The sequence below is a fragment of the Microplitis demolitor genome, chromosome 2 (assembly GCF_026212275.2).
Source record: "Microplitis demolitor isolate Queensland-Clemson2020A chromosome 2, iyMicDemo2.1a, whole genome shotgun sequence".
Taxonomy (NCBI): domain Eukaryota; kingdom Metazoa; phylum Arthropoda; class Insecta; order Hymenoptera; family Braconidae; genus Microplitis; species Microplitis demolitor.
In genome coordinates, this window is record NC_068546.1 from 1427184 (window position 1) to 1444448 (window position 17265).

General features: G+C 33.1%; 9 protein-coding genes across 11 annotated transcripts; 4 read left to right on the forward strand and 5 right to left on the reverse strand.

Moving 5' to 3' along the window:
* Positions 1-2010: 2010 nt before the first annotated feature.
* Positions 2011-3044, reverse strand: LOC103580206 (histone H2B). Its single transcript, XM_008561878.2, has one exon. The coding sequence runs from the start codon at positions 3013-3015 to the stop codon at positions 2641-2643; it is 375 nt and encodes a 124-aa protein (XP_008560100.1). The 5' UTR covers positions 3016-3044; the 3' UTR covers positions 2011-2640.
* A 312-nt stretch (positions 3045-3356) lies between these two features.
* LOC103580205 (histone H2A) lies at positions 3357-4099 on the forward strand. Its single transcript, XM_008561877.3, has one exon. It carries the CDS (start codon positions 3396-3398, stop codon positions 3771-3773), a length of 378 nt encoding a protein of 125 aa, XP_008560099.3. The 5' UTR covers positions 3357-3395; the 3' UTR covers positions 3774-4099.
* A 78-nt stretch (positions 4100-4177) lies between these two features.
* Positions 4178-6608, reverse strand: LOC103578628 (sulfide:quinone oxidoreductase, mitochondrial). 3 transcript variants are annotated; one of them, XM_053737078.1, is made up of 8 exons: positions 6174-6608; positions 6003-6109; positions 5710-5954; positions 5437-5637; positions 5164-5373; positions 4913-5099; positions 4373-4619; positions 4178-4316 (listed from the first exon to the last, which is right to left on the reverse strand). In XM_053737078.1, the coding sequence occupies exons 1-8, from the start codon at positions 6242-6244 to the stop codon at positions 4253-4255; spliced, it is 1332 nt and encodes a 443-aa protein (XP_053593053.1). In that variant the 5' UTR covers positions 6245-6608; the 3' UTR covers positions 4178-4252. The 3 variants fall into 3 exon arrangements, with proteins under 3 accessions (XP_053593053.1, XP_008557989.3, XP_053593054.1); XM_008559767.3 differs by having other exon boundaries at positions 5710-5934; positions 5998-6109; positions 6174-6605; XM_053737079.1 differs by having other exon boundaries at positions 6003-6101; positions 6174-6263.
* Positions 6609-6852: 244 nt separating this feature from the next.
* On the forward strand, positions 6853-8524 carry LOC128667372 (cytochrome P450 9e2-like). The gene has a single exon (XM_053737080.1). It carries the CDS (start codon positions 6918-6920, stop codon positions 8448-8450), a length of 1533 nt encoding a protein of 510 aa, XP_053593055.1. The 5' UTR covers positions 6853-6917; the 3' UTR covers positions 8451-8524.
* A 497-nt stretch (positions 8525-9021) lies between these two features.
* On the forward strand, positions 9022-9645 carry LOC128669036 (cytochrome P450 9e2-like). Its single transcript, XM_053743195.1, has one exon. It carries the CDS (start codon positions 9022-9024, stop codon positions 9643-9645), a length of 624 nt encoding a protein of 207 aa, XP_053599170.1.
* A 542-nt stretch (positions 9646-10187) lies between these two features.
* LOC103578596 (cytochrome P450 9e2-like) lies at positions 10188-11914 on the forward strand. The gene has a single exon (XM_008559729.3). It carries the CDS (start codon positions 10244-10246, stop codon positions 11762-11764), a length of 1521 nt encoding a protein of 506 aa, XP_008557951.3. The 5' UTR covers positions 10188-10243; the 3' UTR covers positions 11765-11914.
* A 54-nt stretch (positions 11915-11968) lies between these two features.
* Positions 11969-13114, reverse strand: LOC103578626 (chymotrypsin-2-like). Its single transcript, XM_053743196.1, has 4 exons — positions 13054-13114; positions 12653-12987; positions 12206-12454; positions 11969-12121 (listed from the first exon to the last, which is right to left on the reverse strand). The coding sequence occupies exons 1-4, from the start codon at positions 13112-13114 to the stop codon at positions 11969-11971; spliced, it is 798 nt and encodes a 265-aa protein (XP_053599171.1).
* Positions 13115-13458: 344 nt separating this feature from the next.
* LOC128668988 (chymotrypsin-1-like) lies at positions 13459-14416 on the reverse strand. Its single transcript, XM_053742875.1, has 3 exons — positions 14360-14416; positions 13710-14296; positions 13459-13628 (listed from the first exon to the last, which is right to left on the reverse strand). The coding sequence occupies exons 2-3, from the start codon at positions 14226-14228 to the stop codon at positions 13488-13490; spliced, it is 660 nt and encodes a 219-aa protein (XP_053598850.1). The 5' UTR covers positions 14229-14296; positions 14360-14416; the 3' UTR covers positions 13459-13487.
* Positions 14417-14982: 566 nt separating this feature from the next.
* LOC103578625 (chymotrypsin-2-like) lies at positions 14983-16261 on the reverse strand. The gene is made up of 4 exons (XM_008559764.1): positions 16201-16261; positions 15805-16139; positions 15482-15733; positions 14983-15123 (listed from the first exon to the last, which is right to left on the reverse strand). The coding sequence occupies exons 1-4, from the start codon at positions 16259-16261 to the stop codon at positions 14983-14985; spliced, it is 789 nt and encodes a 262-aa protein (XP_008557986.1).
* Positions 16262-17265: the final 1004 nt, after the last annotated feature.

Sequence of the window (17265 nt, forward strand, 5' to 3'; positions counted from 1 at the left end):
AAAAAAAAAAAAAAGTTATTATTTCTGATCAATCTAATAACTTTTTTCAGTGCTAACTAATGTAAATTTTTTTTTTCGTTATTTCTTTCAACTTGATTTTGTCCATCGACTACGATAAGTATAAATTTTTATTCCATGGCCAATCAATGTAAATTTTCTTTATTTATTGTATAATTCTTTCAGTTAAATCGTACATAAAATATTATTTCTTAAAAAATTAACTTGAAATGTATAATCTTAACGATAAAAACTTATTTAAATATTTTCATTTCAGAGCAAACTAATATTTATTTTTTTTTTAATTCTTTCAGTTCAATCTTATATTAAATGAATTATTGCTCATAAAATTGACTTGAAATTAAACTTTTCAGCGCTTCATCATATTGATAAATACTTATTTAAATGTTTCATTTCAGGGCATTCTAATCTTTAATTTTTTTATTTTTTCAGCTAGATCTTCAATTAATTAAATTATTACTTGTAAAACTGACATTAAATGACAATTTTAAACGCCCCATTGTAATGATAAAAATTTACTCAATAATTTCTGTTTCAGGGCCAACTAATATTCATTTTTTTATTTTTTTTTTAATTCTTTCAGTCAGATTTTAAATTAAATAAATTATTGCTTATAAAATTTATATCAAACGTACTTTTCAGCGCATTGTTAAAACGTTGAAAACTTATTTGAAATTTTCCATTTCAGGAATCAACTAACATGAATTGTTTTATTGTTTTTTTTATTTTTTCAGTCAGGTCTTACATCAAATGAATTATTCTCAATATAATTGACGTCAGATGTGACTTAAGCGCTTTATCATTACGACGAAGAGTTTTTCAATCAATACAATTTCAAGGTGAACTGTCATAATTTTTTCTGATTTAATTTTTGACTTTGATTTTAAATAAATTATACAAAAAAACAACCATACCCATATGTAAAACCAAACGGCTCTTTTCAGCGCCTGGCTCACATGGAGAATGTTCTCGAGCTTTCGGGGTCCTGTTCATGCAGGGCCCCCTCAAATTTTTCATACGTATGTTCTCTTCAAGTTCCAAATTTTACTAAATAAGCACTCACAAGAAATACAAGATTTTTTTTCCGTACAAATAACATAAAATTTTTTTCTTGCAGAGTATAATTTTTTTAAAAAAAATTTTCCAATACCCACAAAACCCATTCTTGACTTTATCTTTTCCCATTGAACTCAGCACATTCATAAAACTTTTTTTTGTTCCATTTTACGGTAATTAGTAAAAAAATTTCTAACCTAGTCCATAGAATTTTTATCTATCATCTCTGTACTCAAAAATAAATATATATATAAACTAAAGTGTAAACTATAATTTAACAAATGTTAAAAAATTGTAATTCTTTGTCAGTCATTTAAAATAATGAAACATTTACTGCGAAAAAGTATCGAAGCATTGATGTAAGTTAAATGTTACAGAACTTGAATTATTTTCCACAAATGTAAACTGTACTGGCCCTGAAAAGAGCTGTTTCCAACTCAAAGTGTAAAACTTCAGTATCCAATTATAAAAAAATACATAGAAATAAAAATAATTCCTGACGAAAGACATATTTTGTTTAAGATTTCCTCACAATAACATGAAAACCAAATTATAAAGTCGTGATGACAACTTTTTTTTCGCAACCCAGGATATTTTTCTACTACTTCTTAATGGTTCGCAGGTACCGACGTCAGTGTTATTGTTATTATTTAACTTTGGTTTCTGCGATCCAATCGCTGCACAGGAAATATTTTCTCAAGGCTATAAATTTTTTTTAATTGGTTTGCTGATACCGACTTAGTCAATATTGTTATTATTTGCGTTATAAATAATCACTTAAAGTTGTACTACTGTAAAACTTATAATACTCTTGTAAACATATAATGATAAATATAATTACTATTAAAAAAAAAAAAAAAAAAAATAAACATTAATATTTCATAGATGTCAGAAAAAATTTTTTATTAGTGTTTGACTAGCAAAATTTCACTTTATTAGTCATTTAAGTGTTATATCTTCATTTTACAGGGTTTTTATTTAAAATATATATACGACTGCTTGATTGCAACAACCAAATTCTTAACTACTTATATAAGAAAAAAAATTTTATACGTATGCACATCATATCTAATTATATGGAAGAAATGGCTTAATGTAAGTATATAAAATGATGTATCATCATGTCATTTGATAGAGATGATATGTAATAGACACGTTTTAAAAGGCGTCGAGTTATTAGTAATAAAATCATACTTCTTACTATAAAAAATTTAATTTGGAAACTCTTATTCAAAAAGTTGCTGTGAATTACTTGCAGGCTGATTCAGCAATCGCTGTAAACTTGTCTCGAGATTGAAATCTCTATCGAGTTTTAATAGATGTACAATATTCAAAAATACTGTATAGCTTAGATTCTGTGTATTCAAAATAGAACTTTATGTCTCGTCATACAGTGAGAGATTGTTTAAGAAAATTTTTTATTCGCATATAATTTGATAACGAATAATTTTTCAACTACTATGAAATTGTCGTTTAGATATTCATACAAAACTTGAAAGAAATACGTTTGAAAAAATTTGGTGGCCCTGAAAAGGGCCGTTTGGTTTTTATTGAGGATTAGGACATTTATTTGGAGCTGGTGTATTTGGTGACAGCTTTAGTTCCTTCACTGACTGCGTGTTTTGCCAATTCACCGGGAAGCAGAAGACGAACTGCGGTTTGAATTTCCCGGGAAGTGATGGTGGAGCGCTTGTTGTAGTGCGCAAGTCTTGAAGCTTCAGCAGCGATACGCTCGAAGATGTCGTTGACAAAACTGTTCATGATGCTCATGGCCTTGCTGGAGACTCCAGTGTCAGGATGAACTTGTTTGAGCACTTTGTAGATGTAGATAGCGTAACTTTCCTTACGCTTCTTCTTGCGGCCTTTCTTATCATTCTTGGTGATGTTCTTCTGGGCTTTACCAGACTTCTTGACTGCTTTACCACTTGTTTTAGGAGGCATGATGACGGACCAATAAGTTGACTGTTATAGAATAGTCGGACTGTGCCAGAAATATTTTTTCGCAGTAATGGCATGACTTATGAATCGGTACCTGCGAGGCCAATGAAATCGCGTAAAAGTAAGTGGAGGAGATAAATGTAATCTTATTGGCGCGCTGGTACCGACCGCTGAAAAATAATAACAATAGTAATAAAATCGGGACCCGCGAGCCAATGGGAGCGCAGAAATAGTGAAGGGGATAGAAGCTCGTATACTATTGGGTCGCTGGTTCCGAAAAAAAAGTTTATGACTAAATTGCGACGGGTGTTCATTTTTTAAATTGCTCCGACAGTTCGTTCTGTTCGTTTGTGTTTACTACCGTTAACTTCAAACTTATTATCATGTCTGGTCGTGGTAAAGGAGGAAAGGCAAAGGGCAAGTCAAAGACCCGTTCAAGCCGTGCTGGACTCCAGTTTCCAGTTGGTCGTATCCATCGTATGTTGCGCAAAGGCAACTACGCAGAACGTGTTGGTGCTGGAGCTCCAGTCTACCTCGCAGCTGTTATGGAATATCTGGCTGCTGAAGTTCTCGAGTTGGCAGGCAACGCCGCCCGTGACAACAAGAAGACTCGTATCATCCCACGTCATCTCCAGCTGGCCATCCGTAACGATGAAGAATTGAACAAACTTCTCTCAGGAGTCACCATCGCTCAAGGTGGAGTTCTTCCCAACATCCAAGCTGTCTTGTTGCCAAAGAAAACCGAGAAAGCCAGCTCTTAATTGACTAAACTTATTTACAAAAACCAAACGGCCCTTTTCAGGGCCACCAAATTTTTCATACTAAGAAAACTTACCAAGTGGTATTATTATTACTAAAGAAATAATTATAACTGCCTGATCACATTTTATCTAATTTTGACTTGTTCTAGTTAACAAAAGTTTTTTCTAACCTAAAATCTGTACGACAATTAAATAATCAAATTCAGTTCTATGTCAACTGATGTCAATGAAATTCGACCCAGCCTTTACATGGTTGAATTACTATGGTCGCAACTTGATTTAGGCTTTTTATCATTAGAATCTATCAGATTGTCATGTGATCAGATGTAAGATTAGCTCTCAGTGGGATCATTTGTCTAGAAGTAAGATTGCTAGGATCTTAAAATTTAATAAGAAAATTTGAGTAATTTTGATATAAATAAATATATTAAATTATGTACAAATAACATATCCTACAAATATATTCATATTTTGAAATCTTATTTGTTAAATTTAAATATCGATAGGCATTTTCTGATAAACTCTGGACCATTCCACCGCCCCCTGAAAAAATTAGTAGTTAAGAAGTAGTTATAGTTTGCGACAGTAAGCTAACTTACTTGAGCATAAAATTCCAGTAGAGAAAGGGAAAAAAATATTTCTTCATAACAAACATGACCCAGTACTCGTTTTTCTGATCGACTGGGAAGGTTTCCCGCGGCTGTAGGTTGTAGTCAAATTCAGCTAGAATACATTTTCCGGGTGCGGTAACCAGTGGACATGATGCGTATCCATTGTACTCAGATTTTGATTTCTTATCCGCCAGGTCATTCATTATATTGTCATATAAGACTTTTGACTGTGAAGCTAATTCATAGAATAAATAAATATATCAGTAAATCTCGAATTATAAGAGCGACAATACAGACGAATTCCTGTAAGCCTCAATTTCCTCGATCTTGATATCCATTACTACAAATTATAAAGTCCATGTAGAATCATATGGACATCCTAATAGGAAACTATGGCTTCACATAAAAATCCATTTCAATTTATGCAAACGGGGCTTGAAAAAAATTTTAATTTCCAGGAAATTTTTGACCAACTCTCAGACTTAATGGAATTCGACTGTAAAAATTTTTGTATATTTTTCAATTTACCAATTGCTGCCATTGTTTTAGAATTTGGAGTCGACGTACAATCCCCTAGACCGTAAATATTTTTATATTTCGTGTGTTGTAGAGTTTTCGGGTCAACGCTCAGAAAACCGGCTTCATTTGTCAGCGAAGTGTGTTCTTTCAAAATGTCCGGCGGGCCCATCGGAGGAGTCACGTGCAGAAATGAATACTGAAATATATGTAAGTAAATAAATATTTATCAAATCATTTGTTGATATCAACAGACGTCATACTTTCTGCGTAATTTTGTTATCTGGATTTTTCAAATCAACAAAAACAGCTTCTTGATCGTCTCCTTTAACCTCAACCAAACATGTCTGCGTATTAACTTTGATATTACGAGTTTTGCAAACTTCCCAGAGGGCGTCGGCGTATTTTTTAACTCCAAATATTACTGGAAGTGATGTATTATAAATCACCTCTATATCATTTCGTATATTTTTCTGAAAAAATTCCGAAACTTGAATCACCTATTCGACAAATTAATAATTTATCAGATAACTTACTTTGCTCCAATAATCTTCTGCCAAATAAACAATTTTTTGTGGCGCTCCTGGACATTTTACCGGAGTGTTTGGAAAAGTAAAAACCGCCGAACCTGTAAAAGTTCTCTCTATTTTTTTAAATACTTCCGTCACCGTTTCCGGAGCGTAAATTGAACAGACTTGAGAGTCAGGATTCTTCAGGCCATCTATCAGTCCTGGAATCTGAATGAATTTGTTTAATAATAATAATAATTATTATTATTATTAATTCGTTGACATTTTAGATAAATTTACTTTGTCCCAATATAGTTGTAGACCCATAGCGACAATCATCAGCTGATACTCAATTGTATCGCCATTACTGGTGACAACTTTATTTGACTCTGGTTGAAAAGACATCACGCTGTCCTTAATCCATTGGGCCTTTTTCGGTAGCACGGCAGCCATCGGCTTTTTCGACGATTCAAATTTTTTTAATCCCCCGCCAATTAATGTGAACATGGGCTGATAATAGTGTACCTTAAAAAATGTATGAAAATCTATTTATACATTCTATTAATAGATATAGTAATAATTTAGTACCTCACTTGGTTCTAAAACTATCACATGATTTGGAGAGGTGTCAAAATTATTTGAAAGCTTTGCTGCCATACTGCAGCCTCCGGTCCCACCTCCAATTACTAGAACTTTACAACTAGAAGATTTATTTATTTAATTAAGTCAATAATTAGTTAATAATTTTAAATATTTAAATTTACCTGTGATGAATTTCTCGAGTTACATTTATATAAATTTTAGTCAAAATTTTTAAATTCGTCGCAGTAATCATTTTTATTTGAATTTTAATTATTTTTATTATTGATAATACTACTTAAATTATACTTATTATTATTTTAATTTTAAAAGAAGTGATAAAAAATGACCCAATTATTTTACACCTTAGACAAAATATGATAACACTTGCGCAAGTAATTTTTTTTTCACAAACTTTGCAGTTGAAAGCTATGTATTTTTACACAAATATAAATTAACCTAAATCGATTATTCGTCTCTTGAAGCTCAAATGATGAGTAGAAAGTGATGTTACCGTCTTTGGTGACAACAAGACCTTTTTGACCGACAATTCAGCAGAATGCATTTTTATTTTTTATATTTGCGGCTTTTTAATACAGAAAATGAAGAAAAAAATATTTTTATGAGCTAGAGACTTATTTTCCGCGAATTTTTTAATGAAAATAAATGATGTTTATTTTAGATGTATGTTTTGTTCACTAATTAGCAATAATTAATTTTTTTACTTGAAAAACTGTGCAGTCATCTTGAACATAAGTATAAAAAATTATTTGTTAAAAGTCGCGGCTTTAGTTTTTTATGTATTACGACGCACTGATAATATGTCTCAAGAGTGGGAAGCTGGTTGTCAATGAATTGCATTTTCTGATGCAGTACAGTGTTGTGCGTTCAATCAAACCGCATGCGTAGTAAAACTTATCAAATAAACAATGGATATTTCATGGACTGTTTTGCTGGCTATAATAATCGGTTTGATTCTTATAAAATACATATTTTTTGCCAAAGACCCACATTTCAAAAAATATGGGATCCCATACATAGAACCGCATTCAATTCTCTATGATGTTGGTCAGGTATTACTGAAAAAAATATCAATCGTCAATCAAACAATGAAAACATACAATCATGACACTTCTGCTAAATATATTGGATTCTATGAATTCACCAAACCCATTATAATGATTCGTGATTTGGATATTTTAAAAAATATAACAGTGAAGAATTTCGAACACTTTGTGGATCATCGGAGTTTTACAGACCCTGAAGCTGAGCCTTTGTTCAGCAACAATCTGTTTTCTTTGAAAGGTGATCAATGGCGAGAAATTCGGAATCTGTTGACTCCTGCGTTTACATCCAGCAAAATGAGAGCCATGTTCAAGTTGATGTCCGAGTGTGCTAATAATTTTACTGACTTTTTGGTAGAGGAATCGCGAAAAGGATCCACGGAATTTAATTCCAAGGATATTTTCACCCGCTACACTAATGATACAATTGCTACATGTGCTTTTGGTATTTCTGTTGACTCAATGAAGAATCCCAAAAATGAATTTTATGTTCTTGGAAGAAGAGTTACTAATTTCGAGGGTATTCAAATGCTCAAGTTCGTTTTCGCAATGACTTTTCCGAAATTAACGAAATTACTTGGTATCAAATTGTTCGACAAAGCTGCAGATTCATTTTTTTTGAACCTGGTGCGAGATACAATTGCAGCAAGAGACGAAAAAGGTATTTATCGACCAGATATGATACAGCTGATGATGGAAACAAGGAACCATGAGCCAGGGTCCAAGAAACCTGAATTAACTATAGAAAATATGACATCCCAAGCATTCATATTTTTCTTCGCGGGTTTCGACACTACGTCAACGTTAATGTGTTTCGCTGCCCATGAAGTTGCTGCCAATTCTGACGTTCAAACAGAATTGCAAGCGGAAATAGACGAAGTGCTGGAGAAATGTAACGGAGAACCGACTTACGAAGCTATCACCGGTATGCAGTATCTTGAAGCTGTAATATACGAAGCATTGCGGCTGTACCCAGTGGTAGTTGCAGTAGATCGCGTGTGTACCAAGAACTTCGAACTCCCTCCCGCTGTACCTGGAGCTAAGCCGTATACTCTCGAAACCGGAAGCGCTGTTTTACTTCCAATGTGGGCGATTCACAGGAACCCAGAACATTATCCCGAGCCAGAAAAATTTGATCCGAACCGATTTCTGGGAGAAGGAAAGAAAAATATCAACACATCTGCCTATTTTCCATTTGGAGTCGGACCTCGAATGTGTATCGGAAACCGATTCGCACTTTTGGAAACTAAAGTCCTACTCTTCCAACTTTTAGCCAAGTGCAATATCAAACCAGCGAAAAAAATGATTCTGCCAATGAGAATCAATTCCTCTTCCGTTGCCGTGACCGCAGAAGGTGGATTTTGGCTTGAAATTCACCCAAGAAAAATTGATAAATAATGTAAATTTCTATGTTTATATCTATGTATGTAAATCGAAGCTATTAATAAAAAAAAAATCTTGCTGTTGTTTTTTTTAACTTGTTATTCGTTATAGTCTTCCCGACCAAAAAGTCGTCCTCCTCCTACCATTAGTAAATACGAATTTCTTATACCCCTACTATCCATTTTAGAACGGCATTTTCGTCGGGACTACTATAACTAAAGTAAAACATCAATTGACTATTTTATTTGTATGTTAGTTATCATTTAACGCTGAGGCGATGACGTAACGCTACTCCCACTTAAATAATCATCTGCTCTGGCGCAGGAGGATGGTCAACACTTTTTTATACAAAAGCAACTCGTAGATTATCAAGGCTAACCACGCGAATACTTGTACACGTAACTTATAAATATAACTTATTACATCTGAAAGTAAACAATGAGTTTTGTTGATTAAAATAGTGATAATCATGGACATATTTTTAGCAGTTGTGGGATTAATCACTATATATTATTTATTTTTTCGTAAAAATTTTTTTGAAAAACATGGGATTCCTCATAAAAAACCCTTTCTATTCCTCGGAAACATGGGAAAAATAATATTTCGGAGAGCGACTGGCGTTGATCTTATTAATGATACTTACAATTATAACTCGGAAGCTAAATTTGTTGGGTTTTTTAACTTCACTTCTCCAATGATATTGATTCGTGATTTGGAATTGATAAAGAGTATTACAGTAAAGAATTTTGATCACTTTGTGGACCACAAAAGTTTATCAGATCCTGAAATGGATCCGTTGTTCGGAAGCAATCTATTCAGCCTGAGTGGCGACCGGTGGCGACAAATTCGGACTCTACTTAGCCCCGCTTTTACGTCCAGTAAAATGAAAGGAATGTTTAAATTGATGTCCGAGTGTGCGAGTAATTTTTCAGATTTTTTAGTAGGTCAAGTGCAAAACAACTTAATTGAATTTAACTCGAAAGATATTTTTACGCGATATACAAATGATGATGACCTGAATACATCAGCTTATTTGCCTTTTGGACTTGGACCCAGAATGTGCATTGGAAATCGTTTCGCTCTTTTAGAAATAAAAGTTCTCTTCTTCTATCTTCTTGCTAAATGTAATATCAAGATTTCTGATAAAATGATTCTGCCAATGCGATTTTGTAAATCGAGTATTACTTTGATGGCCGAAGGTGGCTTCTGATTAGAAATACAATCAAGAGAGTGAGATTTTTTAATTAATTATATATCAGCCGTAATTTATCTAACCATGCTTAATTCGAAAAAAAAATTGTTTACAACATCTGAAATTTTTTCATCAATCTGCACAATTACATGACGGTGATAAATTGATTTTATTAATCGTCAACTAAGTCTTAAAAAAAATTTAATCTGCTATCTTATCTCGATACCGATTTATAGTTATCATTATCATGATTATTGATTTAATTATTAATAGTAATGAATGATTGAAAGCGACGAGAAACCGGTATTTAAATGAAGGTAAATATCAATTTAATTAAAATGTATATTAATCTTATTATTTTGGTCACGTTTAGCTTGCGTGAAAGATATATTCAATATAAACATATTTATATTAAGGAATTGCTGCCGATGATGCAATTGAGAATTAAAAGCGAGATCTTGATGACTCTTGTTAACTCTCGACGCATTGATTACTTCAAGGTCGCAGCTCTGTTGTTTCGCAAAACCGAGTGTGCACTGCTAGTTATCATTAGGTGCAGTGTGTGTAAGCGTCATATAAAGTTATACTCTGTTAAATTACAGTTTACAATTGAATCATGTTTGAAGTATCTTGGTCAACAGTTTTAGCTATTTTAGCTGGACTGTTTGTTGCTTATTACTTTTTCTTTCGTGAAAACTATTTTGCTAAGCATGGAATTCCTTATTCAAAACCTCTTATCTTTTTTGGAAACATGGCTCCGGTAATATTTAGAAGAATCACGTTTGTTGACAATATAACAGTTGCTTATAAGACGAACAGTAAAGCTAAGTACGTGGGATTTTTTGAATTTAGTACCCCTGTGACGATGATTCGTGATTTGGATTTGATTAAGACCGTGACAGTTAAGTACTTTGATCATTTTATGGATCACCGCAGTTTCACTAATCCTGAAGTAGATCCTTTGTTCAGCAACAACCTGTTTTCTCTGCGTGGTGACCAGTGGCGGGAAATACGGACTCTGCTGACTCCTGCGTTTACATCAAGCAAAATGAAAGCAATGTTCAAATTAATGTCCGAGTGTGCTGATACTTTTGGTGACTTTTTGGTAAAACAATCGGAAAAAAAACAACCGTTCAATTCTAAAGACATTTTTACCCGCTACACAAATGATACGATCGCAACATGCGCTTTTGGCATATCTGTTGACTCAATGAACAACCCTGACAATGATTTTTATGTTCTTGGTAGAAACGCAACTAATTTCGAAGGCATAAAAACTTTGAAATTTTTCATAGTTCGTTCATTTCCAACAATAGCCAGAATATTGAATATTAAACTTTTCGATACCAAGACTGAAAACTTTTTCTATGATTTAGTACGAGATACAATAGCTACAAGAGACGCCAAAGGAATCAGTAGGCCTGACATGATCCAACTGATGATGGAGACAAGAGGCAGTAAACCAGGTTCCAAATCACATGAACTCAGCATTGAAAGTATGACATCTCAAGCGTTTATTTTCTTCTTCGGTGGTTTTGATTCTACATCAACTCTCATGTGTTTTGCCGCTCACGAGATCGCGTCGCATCCAGAAATTCAAGAAAAACTTCAAAAAGAAATAGACCAAGTTCTAGAAAAATGTGATGGGGATCCAACTTACGAAGCAATCAACAGCATGATCTATCTTGATGCTGTCGTTAATGAGACTTTGCGATTGTACCCAATAGCTGGATTTATGGACAGACTTTGTACCGAGAGTTTCGAGTTGCCTCCAACTCTACCTGGTTCAAAACCACTTTTGGTAAAACCCGGCGATAATCTTTGGGTACCAGTTTGGGCAATCCACCGAGATCCACAATATTTTCCAGACCCGGACAAATTTACCCCCGAACGATTCATCGGAGACGCCAAAGACAGCCTGAATATGTCAGCTTATTTTCCTTTTGGAGTCGGGCCCAGAATGTGCATTGGAAATCGTTTCGCTCTTCTAGAGATAAAAGTTCTCTTCTTTCATCTTCTTGCAAAGTGTAACATAAAACCCTCTAAAAAAATGATTCTACCAATCAGATTAAGCAAAAAGAGTTTCGCTTTGATGGCTGACGGGGGCTTCTGGTTAGACATAACACCAAGGCTGTGAATTGATAACTTCGTTTTTTAAATGTTAAAAGATAAAACGACTAATCGCTTTGTTTTTAAATAATTTTTTGTGCTAAGTATAAGTATGGTAGTCACTGCTAAGAATTTTTGTAATGGATCAATAACAAATAAAAAAATATGTTTTATATTACATTTATTCGTCGATTCTATATTACATTATATATAAGATCCTAATTATAAATAATTATCTTTTAAATTTAAAAACTGTCCTATAAATCCAAGGTAAGTATGAATGCACTCGCGTATAAATATCCGGAAGACCCGCGCCGCAGGCGTATCCCATTGAAACGACGCCAATTACTACTCCATTGTGGATCAAAGGGCCGCCGCTGTCACCCTGTTATCAAGTAAAGTAAGTAAGTCACTTAATTATTCTTACTAAACAAAATTTATCATAATTACTAATAAGACAAATACTTACATCACAAAAACCTACTCCGTTTTTATAAAATCCACAAATTTGGTGTTGTCCAATCGGGTAAGGAAGTCTTCGTATGCATTCTGGGTTACTCAAAGTAATTACAGGAGCCTTTTGTAATTTGGCTGTAGTGCCACCTCCATCATGTAAATATCCCCATCCAACTACTGTGGCAAACTGACCAGCACCACAGTATGAAGTTGACAGTCTCATAGGTCGTTGTTTTTCATCAACAATAATTTCTTCTGCCAGCTGAAATTTATTCATTGTTAATTAAGGTTAACCCTTAGAGTTAATTAGGGTTAATACCACAGAAAAAAAAGTTGTCGAGTCAAGGAAATATTTAAGAAGACAAACGTTTTCGAGAAGCACACAGAAAAAAATTTTTACTTGTTCCAAGAAATCATTTTTCTGTGCAATTATGAGCATCAATGATTCATCATTACTTACTGTTATGATACCAATGTCATTATAAACTTGAGGTGGTCGTACGGTGTAGTGTGGATAAATATCAAATTTTTCTATATTGTAAACATGCTGAGGTTTTTGACAATTACTACTTCCAGTTGCTACTGTAAATGCATCTTTGTCCAGCAATCGCACTAATTTCGATGTGCCATCAACATTTGTCAAACAATGCGCTGCTGTCAAAACGTGACGTTTTGTTATTAAAACGCCGCCGCAAAAATGATATCCCCAATTTTGAATAGAAACCACCCCGGGGAATTCAGTTATCGCTGCATCGGTACCATTAACTATTTTATTAGGCCGTTTTCCATAAATTTCTGCCCAGAATAAATTCAAAAATTAATTAATCAAAATATTTAAAAATAAAAATATATATAACTTACCGTCAGGTATCAGAACTATTCCAATAACGAAAGGAAAATAAATAAATTTTAATGGAGTCATAATAGATTACGTTACAATGAACTTATTAATGGATGCTGTAATGAATGAAAAATTTTGTCACCGTTGGTTTTTATAATTATTCTTATCAAATTTAGGATGCCAACAATGAATCATCAACAAATAATTTAAACACGAGTATTTAATAATTAATAGGGCATTAAAATTAAAAATAATATAAATCACAGGCATTCACGGTCATATAAGTAATTAAATTTTTATCAATAACAATAAATCAAATTGTAAAGAACCAAAATTATATTATTAATTATTTATTACTTAAATTAAGTATTTTTTACAATTAAAGCTAAAAATATTTCATCAAACAAAATTCTTTTGGTCAACATTTGAAACTGTCGGTATTTTTTAAATCTTTTCAATTAATTACGCTATAAATCCAGGAGTAATATGAATGAACGCGGGTATAAATATCCGGTTGTCCATGACCACATTCCCAACCCATCGAAACTATGCCAATTACTTGTCCATTACTAATCAAAGGGCTACCACTATCACCCTGTAATTAAATTCAATTGATTAATTAATTATTTATCATCACCAATAAAAAAATCACAGCGAGAAGTTAACAAATACTTACATCGCAAAAGCCTGATCCTTTGCTGGAAAGCCCGCATAAATGAGATCGCTCAATAGGCGTAGGTGCTCTACGCAAGCATTCTTCATGACTTAAAGTAGTAACAGGAGCTTTTTGCAATCGGTCTGTAACCGAACCTGCTTTCTCTTTCAAATATCCCCATCCGAGAACAGTTCCACGCGAGCCACCCATAGTATACGAAGACGGTAATCTAATAATATTTTGTGTTGCGTCAAGGAAAATATATTTAGTCAAAATCACGATGCCAATGTCATGTAAGTTTTTCGGCGGAGTTCCTGTGTATTGTGGATGAATAACGAATTTCTCGATAGTATGCACGTATCTAGGATATCGCCAATTACTACTTCCTGACTTAACTGACAAGTTATCTTTATTGTGCAATTCTACTCTATTTGTTTTAGAATTAACAATAGCCAAGCAATGGGCCGCTGTCAAAATATGACGTCTCGTTACAAAAACTCCGCCACACCAATGGCTATCGTAATATTGAATAGAAACCATTGCTGGATACTCAGTTATATCAGCATTTGAACCGTTAACTATTTTTTTTGGCGGTTTGCAAAATATTTCTGGTAAAAAAAATTTTTTTAATTTAGAATGCAGTTTTTCGAAGTTAAATTTTGAATACTGACCTGTAGTTAGAATCGCGATACCAATTGTAAATATGAAACAAGTAATTTTGAACGACATTTTTCGGAATTTATTAAAAATATCTAAAGACAATGATTGAGTTTATTTCGAAGCTGGTTATTATAAGTTTCCTTATCAGTTTTATAAATATAAATTATTTTTTATTTCAGGATAGACAAGTTTCCATAAATTACATTGTTTAAATTACATCAATTATTTAAGTTTAATGGAATATCTTTGATAAATAGCTTGTCATAACTAATAATGTGAAGTTCTAAAAATAAATCAAAAATATTTTTAAGTTTATCTTGGGATTAATAGATGAAATCGATGAAGTGAAATCAATACTATCAATTATTTTAAATAATTATTATTAGTAGCATAAATCATACATAGTCAATAACATTAATTTCAAGTGAGTAATTCATGTTTACTCACCGATAACCTATAAATATAATTTATTCATTCTCAAAGAAATAATAAATTAAAAACAATTAATGTCAGAGTGAATATAAGCAAGGTAACAATAAATTATATTGTAAAACAGGAATCAAATATTTGTTTATAATAAAAATATATATTTATATAATACAATAGAATTAAGTATTAAAACCGTTAGAGATTTTTACTGGATATTTGCTTTTATCCATCCTAAGTATGAGTAAACTCGGGTGTAAAGATCTGGAGTCCCTTTACCGCAATTGAATGACATTGATACGATACCAATAACTTCTCCGCTGTGTACCAGAGGACCTCCACTGTCACCCTATTCAAATAAATTTGCTTTAAATAGTTTAAATCAAAGAAAATCTAGGAATGGGTCAAGTTTCTATACTTCTACGAGGTGAGGACAGTGAACTAGTGGCCGATCGAGGATCATTACCCAATCACCTAACGTGTTTCCGGTCCCTTATCAGCTTCTAGGTTATTGACATTCAGCAACTTGACGGAAAATATACGTCAAGGTATATATTAATCAGTTTTCGAGATCACAAAAAGCTGATGGGAAATCTTGTTTTCAACTGTTTCGGGAATTTTGCCGTCCGAAAACGGGAAATTGAATGCCAAGTTTACGTAAACTAAGTGACTATTGGGATATATAAAAAAACGATAAATAAACTTACGTCACAAAAACCAACACCGTAGTTTTGTGAAGCACAAAGTTGTCCACTATAAATAAAAACATGATTACGACGTTGGCATTCAGCATTACTTATTGTCTTAACAAAAGCTTTCTTCAGTAGTTCTGATAGTTTTCCTTCGCCTTCATACGAAGTCCCCCATCCAGCAACTGCAGACTGTAGACCAACGCCAGAAGGCCTGCTTGGTAATCTTATAATTTGTTGTGATGGATTAGGAGTGATTGGCTTTTCCAACTATGGAGTAGGTAAACAATCGATAAATAAATTTCTTAGATGCAACTTAGTCGACAATATATAATAATTACCGTTATGATGGCAATGTCATTGATATTTCTGTTATATGCACCTAGATACCGAGGATGGATTTTAAAACCCTTTATTTTATGAATCATTTTAGGAAAGTTGCAATTATCGCTCCCTGAGCCAACGGTTATTTCGGAAGCCGGGTACAAATCGACGCCAGTTTGGAAATAGTTGTCTTCCGCCAGGCAATGCGCGGCTGTTAGTACATGTTTTGTTGTTATAAATACTCCTGCGCAAAGCTGTTGTCCGTAAAAACGTATTGATACTATCGATGGAAATTCATAGAGGAATGCTCGTACACCACCGGTGATTTTATTTGGTGTTTTTCCGTAAACATCTGCATTGAAAGAAAAAATTATCGAAAAACAAGAAATCGACAAGACGGAAGAAAACGTTACCTTGAAGTGATGCGAAGACTAGCGCTAAAATTAGAACACTAACAATGCTTTTTGTAAACATAACTTATTTATTTTTGAAATTTAAATAAAACCGACTGATGAATGAGTAAAAAAAATATTTTCACTCTTATATATGACTGCAGTGTTTATTGTATTAAAACACAGTTTTGAATAATCTTGTAATCTAGATATATTTTTATAAACTTCGCGATGTCTTATGACATTAAGTAGCAAATATTTATAGACACATCTCGATGAAATATAATAATGACATTTATAAGCTTACTATAAAAGCAATTTTTGATATAAATTAGGTGATAATATCTTTGTTTCTGCATACTTTCATTGTTTGGAAGTTTACTGAGTGATTAAGTAGACATTTCTATTGATAAAGAGATTAGACATAAAAAAACTGGCTCTGCAATAATGAAAATTGATAATTACAGACTGATAAAATTAACGCAAAGTACATAAATTACGAATGTTGACTTAACACGATTTCGAACACAGCGTCATGCATATTACTATTTGAAGTAGCTGTGGAAAAAGAAAAGAAGAGAAAAAATATTGATTTCAAACTAAGAGGTGCTTGAAACCCGTAAAACGTACTGCTCTATCAGAATGTTAAGTTAAATGTAATCCAGCATGGTTGACTTTTTGACCGGAAAAAATAGCAGGACTCGGGGTATGTAATTTAATAACTAGTAGCCCAGGAATATGTTGCTGTTGGAAATTTTTCCTTCTACGAAGAATGCCCCGTAACTTTGGTCCTGTTGGAAATAACCCATCACAACACAAACGTTTTTTGTTCATTAGGATGTCCTCTAGTAGAAAAAGCCATAAAAAGTTCTAGGAATAATTTATTTTTTGAGTAATCGACGTCGGGCAGATGAGGGCAGATACGGGCAGATGACACTATCTATGCAATATTATGAGGAATGGCTCGTAACTTTGGTCCTGTTGGGAATAACTCATTACAACACAAACGTTTTTTGTTCATTAGGATGTCCTCTAGTAGAAAAAACCCAAAAAAGTCCTAAGAAATATTTATTTTTCAAATTCAGA

Bases quoted from the DNA above. Each gene is read 5' to 3' on its own strand.
- LOC103580206 (XM_008561878.2), bottom strand. From the start codon at position 3,015: ATGCCTCCTAAAACAAGTGGTAAAGCAGTCAAGAAGTCTGGTAAAGCC.
- LOC103580205 (XM_008561877.3), top strand. From the start codon at position 3,396: ATGTCTGGTCGTGGTAAAGGAGGAAAGGCAAAGGGCAAGTCAAAGACC.
- LOC103578628 (XM_053737078.1), bottom strand. From the start codon at position 6,244: ATGATTACTGCGACGAATTTAAAAATTTTGACTAAAATTTATATAAAT. The intron at 6,110-6,173 runs GTAAATTTAAAT...TAAATCTTCTAG, and splicing joins ACTCGAGAAATTCATCACAG to TTGTAAAGTTCTAGTAATTG. The intron at 5,100-5,163 runs GTATGACGTCTG...CATATATTTCAG, and splicing joins ATAACAAAATTACGCAGAAA to TATTCATTTCTGCACGTGAC.
- LOC128667372 (XM_053737080.1), top strand. From the start codon at position 6,918: ATGGATATTTCATGGACTGTTTTGCTGGCTATAATAATCGGTTTGATT.
- LOC128669036 (XM_053743195.1), top strand. From the start codon at position 9,022: ATGGGAAAAATAATATTTCGGAGAGCGACTGGCGTTGATCTTATTAAT.
- LOC103578596 (XM_008559729.3), top strand. From the start codon at position 10,244: ATGTTTGAAGTATCTTGGTCAACAGTTTTAGCTATTTTAGCTGGACTG.
- LOC103578626 (XM_053743196.1), bottom strand. From the start codon at position 13,114: ATGACTCCATTAAAATTTATTTATTTTCCTTTCGTTATTGGAATAGTT. The intron at 12,988-13,053 runs GTAAGTTATATA...TATTCTGGGCAG, and splicing joins AATAGTTCTGATACCTGACG to AAATTTATGGAAAACGGCCT. The intron at 12,455-12,652 runs GTAAGTAATGAT...AATAAATTTCAG, and splicing joins ATGACATTGGTATCATAACA to CTGGCAGAAGAAATTATTGT.
- LOC128668988 (XM_053742875.1), bottom strand. From the start codon at position 14,228: ATGGTTTCTATTCAATATTACGATAGCCATTGGTGTGGCGGAGTTTTT. The intron at 13,629-13,709 runs GTAAGTATTTGT...ATTTAATTACAG, and splicing joins AAGGATCAGGCTTTTGCGAT to GGTGATAGTGGTAGCCCTTT.
- LOC103578625 (XM_008559764.1), bottom strand. From the start codon at position 16,261: ATGTTTACAAAAAGCATTGTTAGTGTTCTAATTTTAGCGCTAGTCTTC. The intron at 16,140-16,200 runs GTAACGTTTTCT...CTTTCAATGCAG, and splicing joins AGTCTTCGCATCACTTCAAG to ATGTTTACGGAAAAACACCA. The intron at 15,734-15,804 runs GTAATTATTATA...CCTACTCCATAG, and splicing joins ATGACATTGCCATCATAACG to TTGGAAAAGCCAATCACTCC.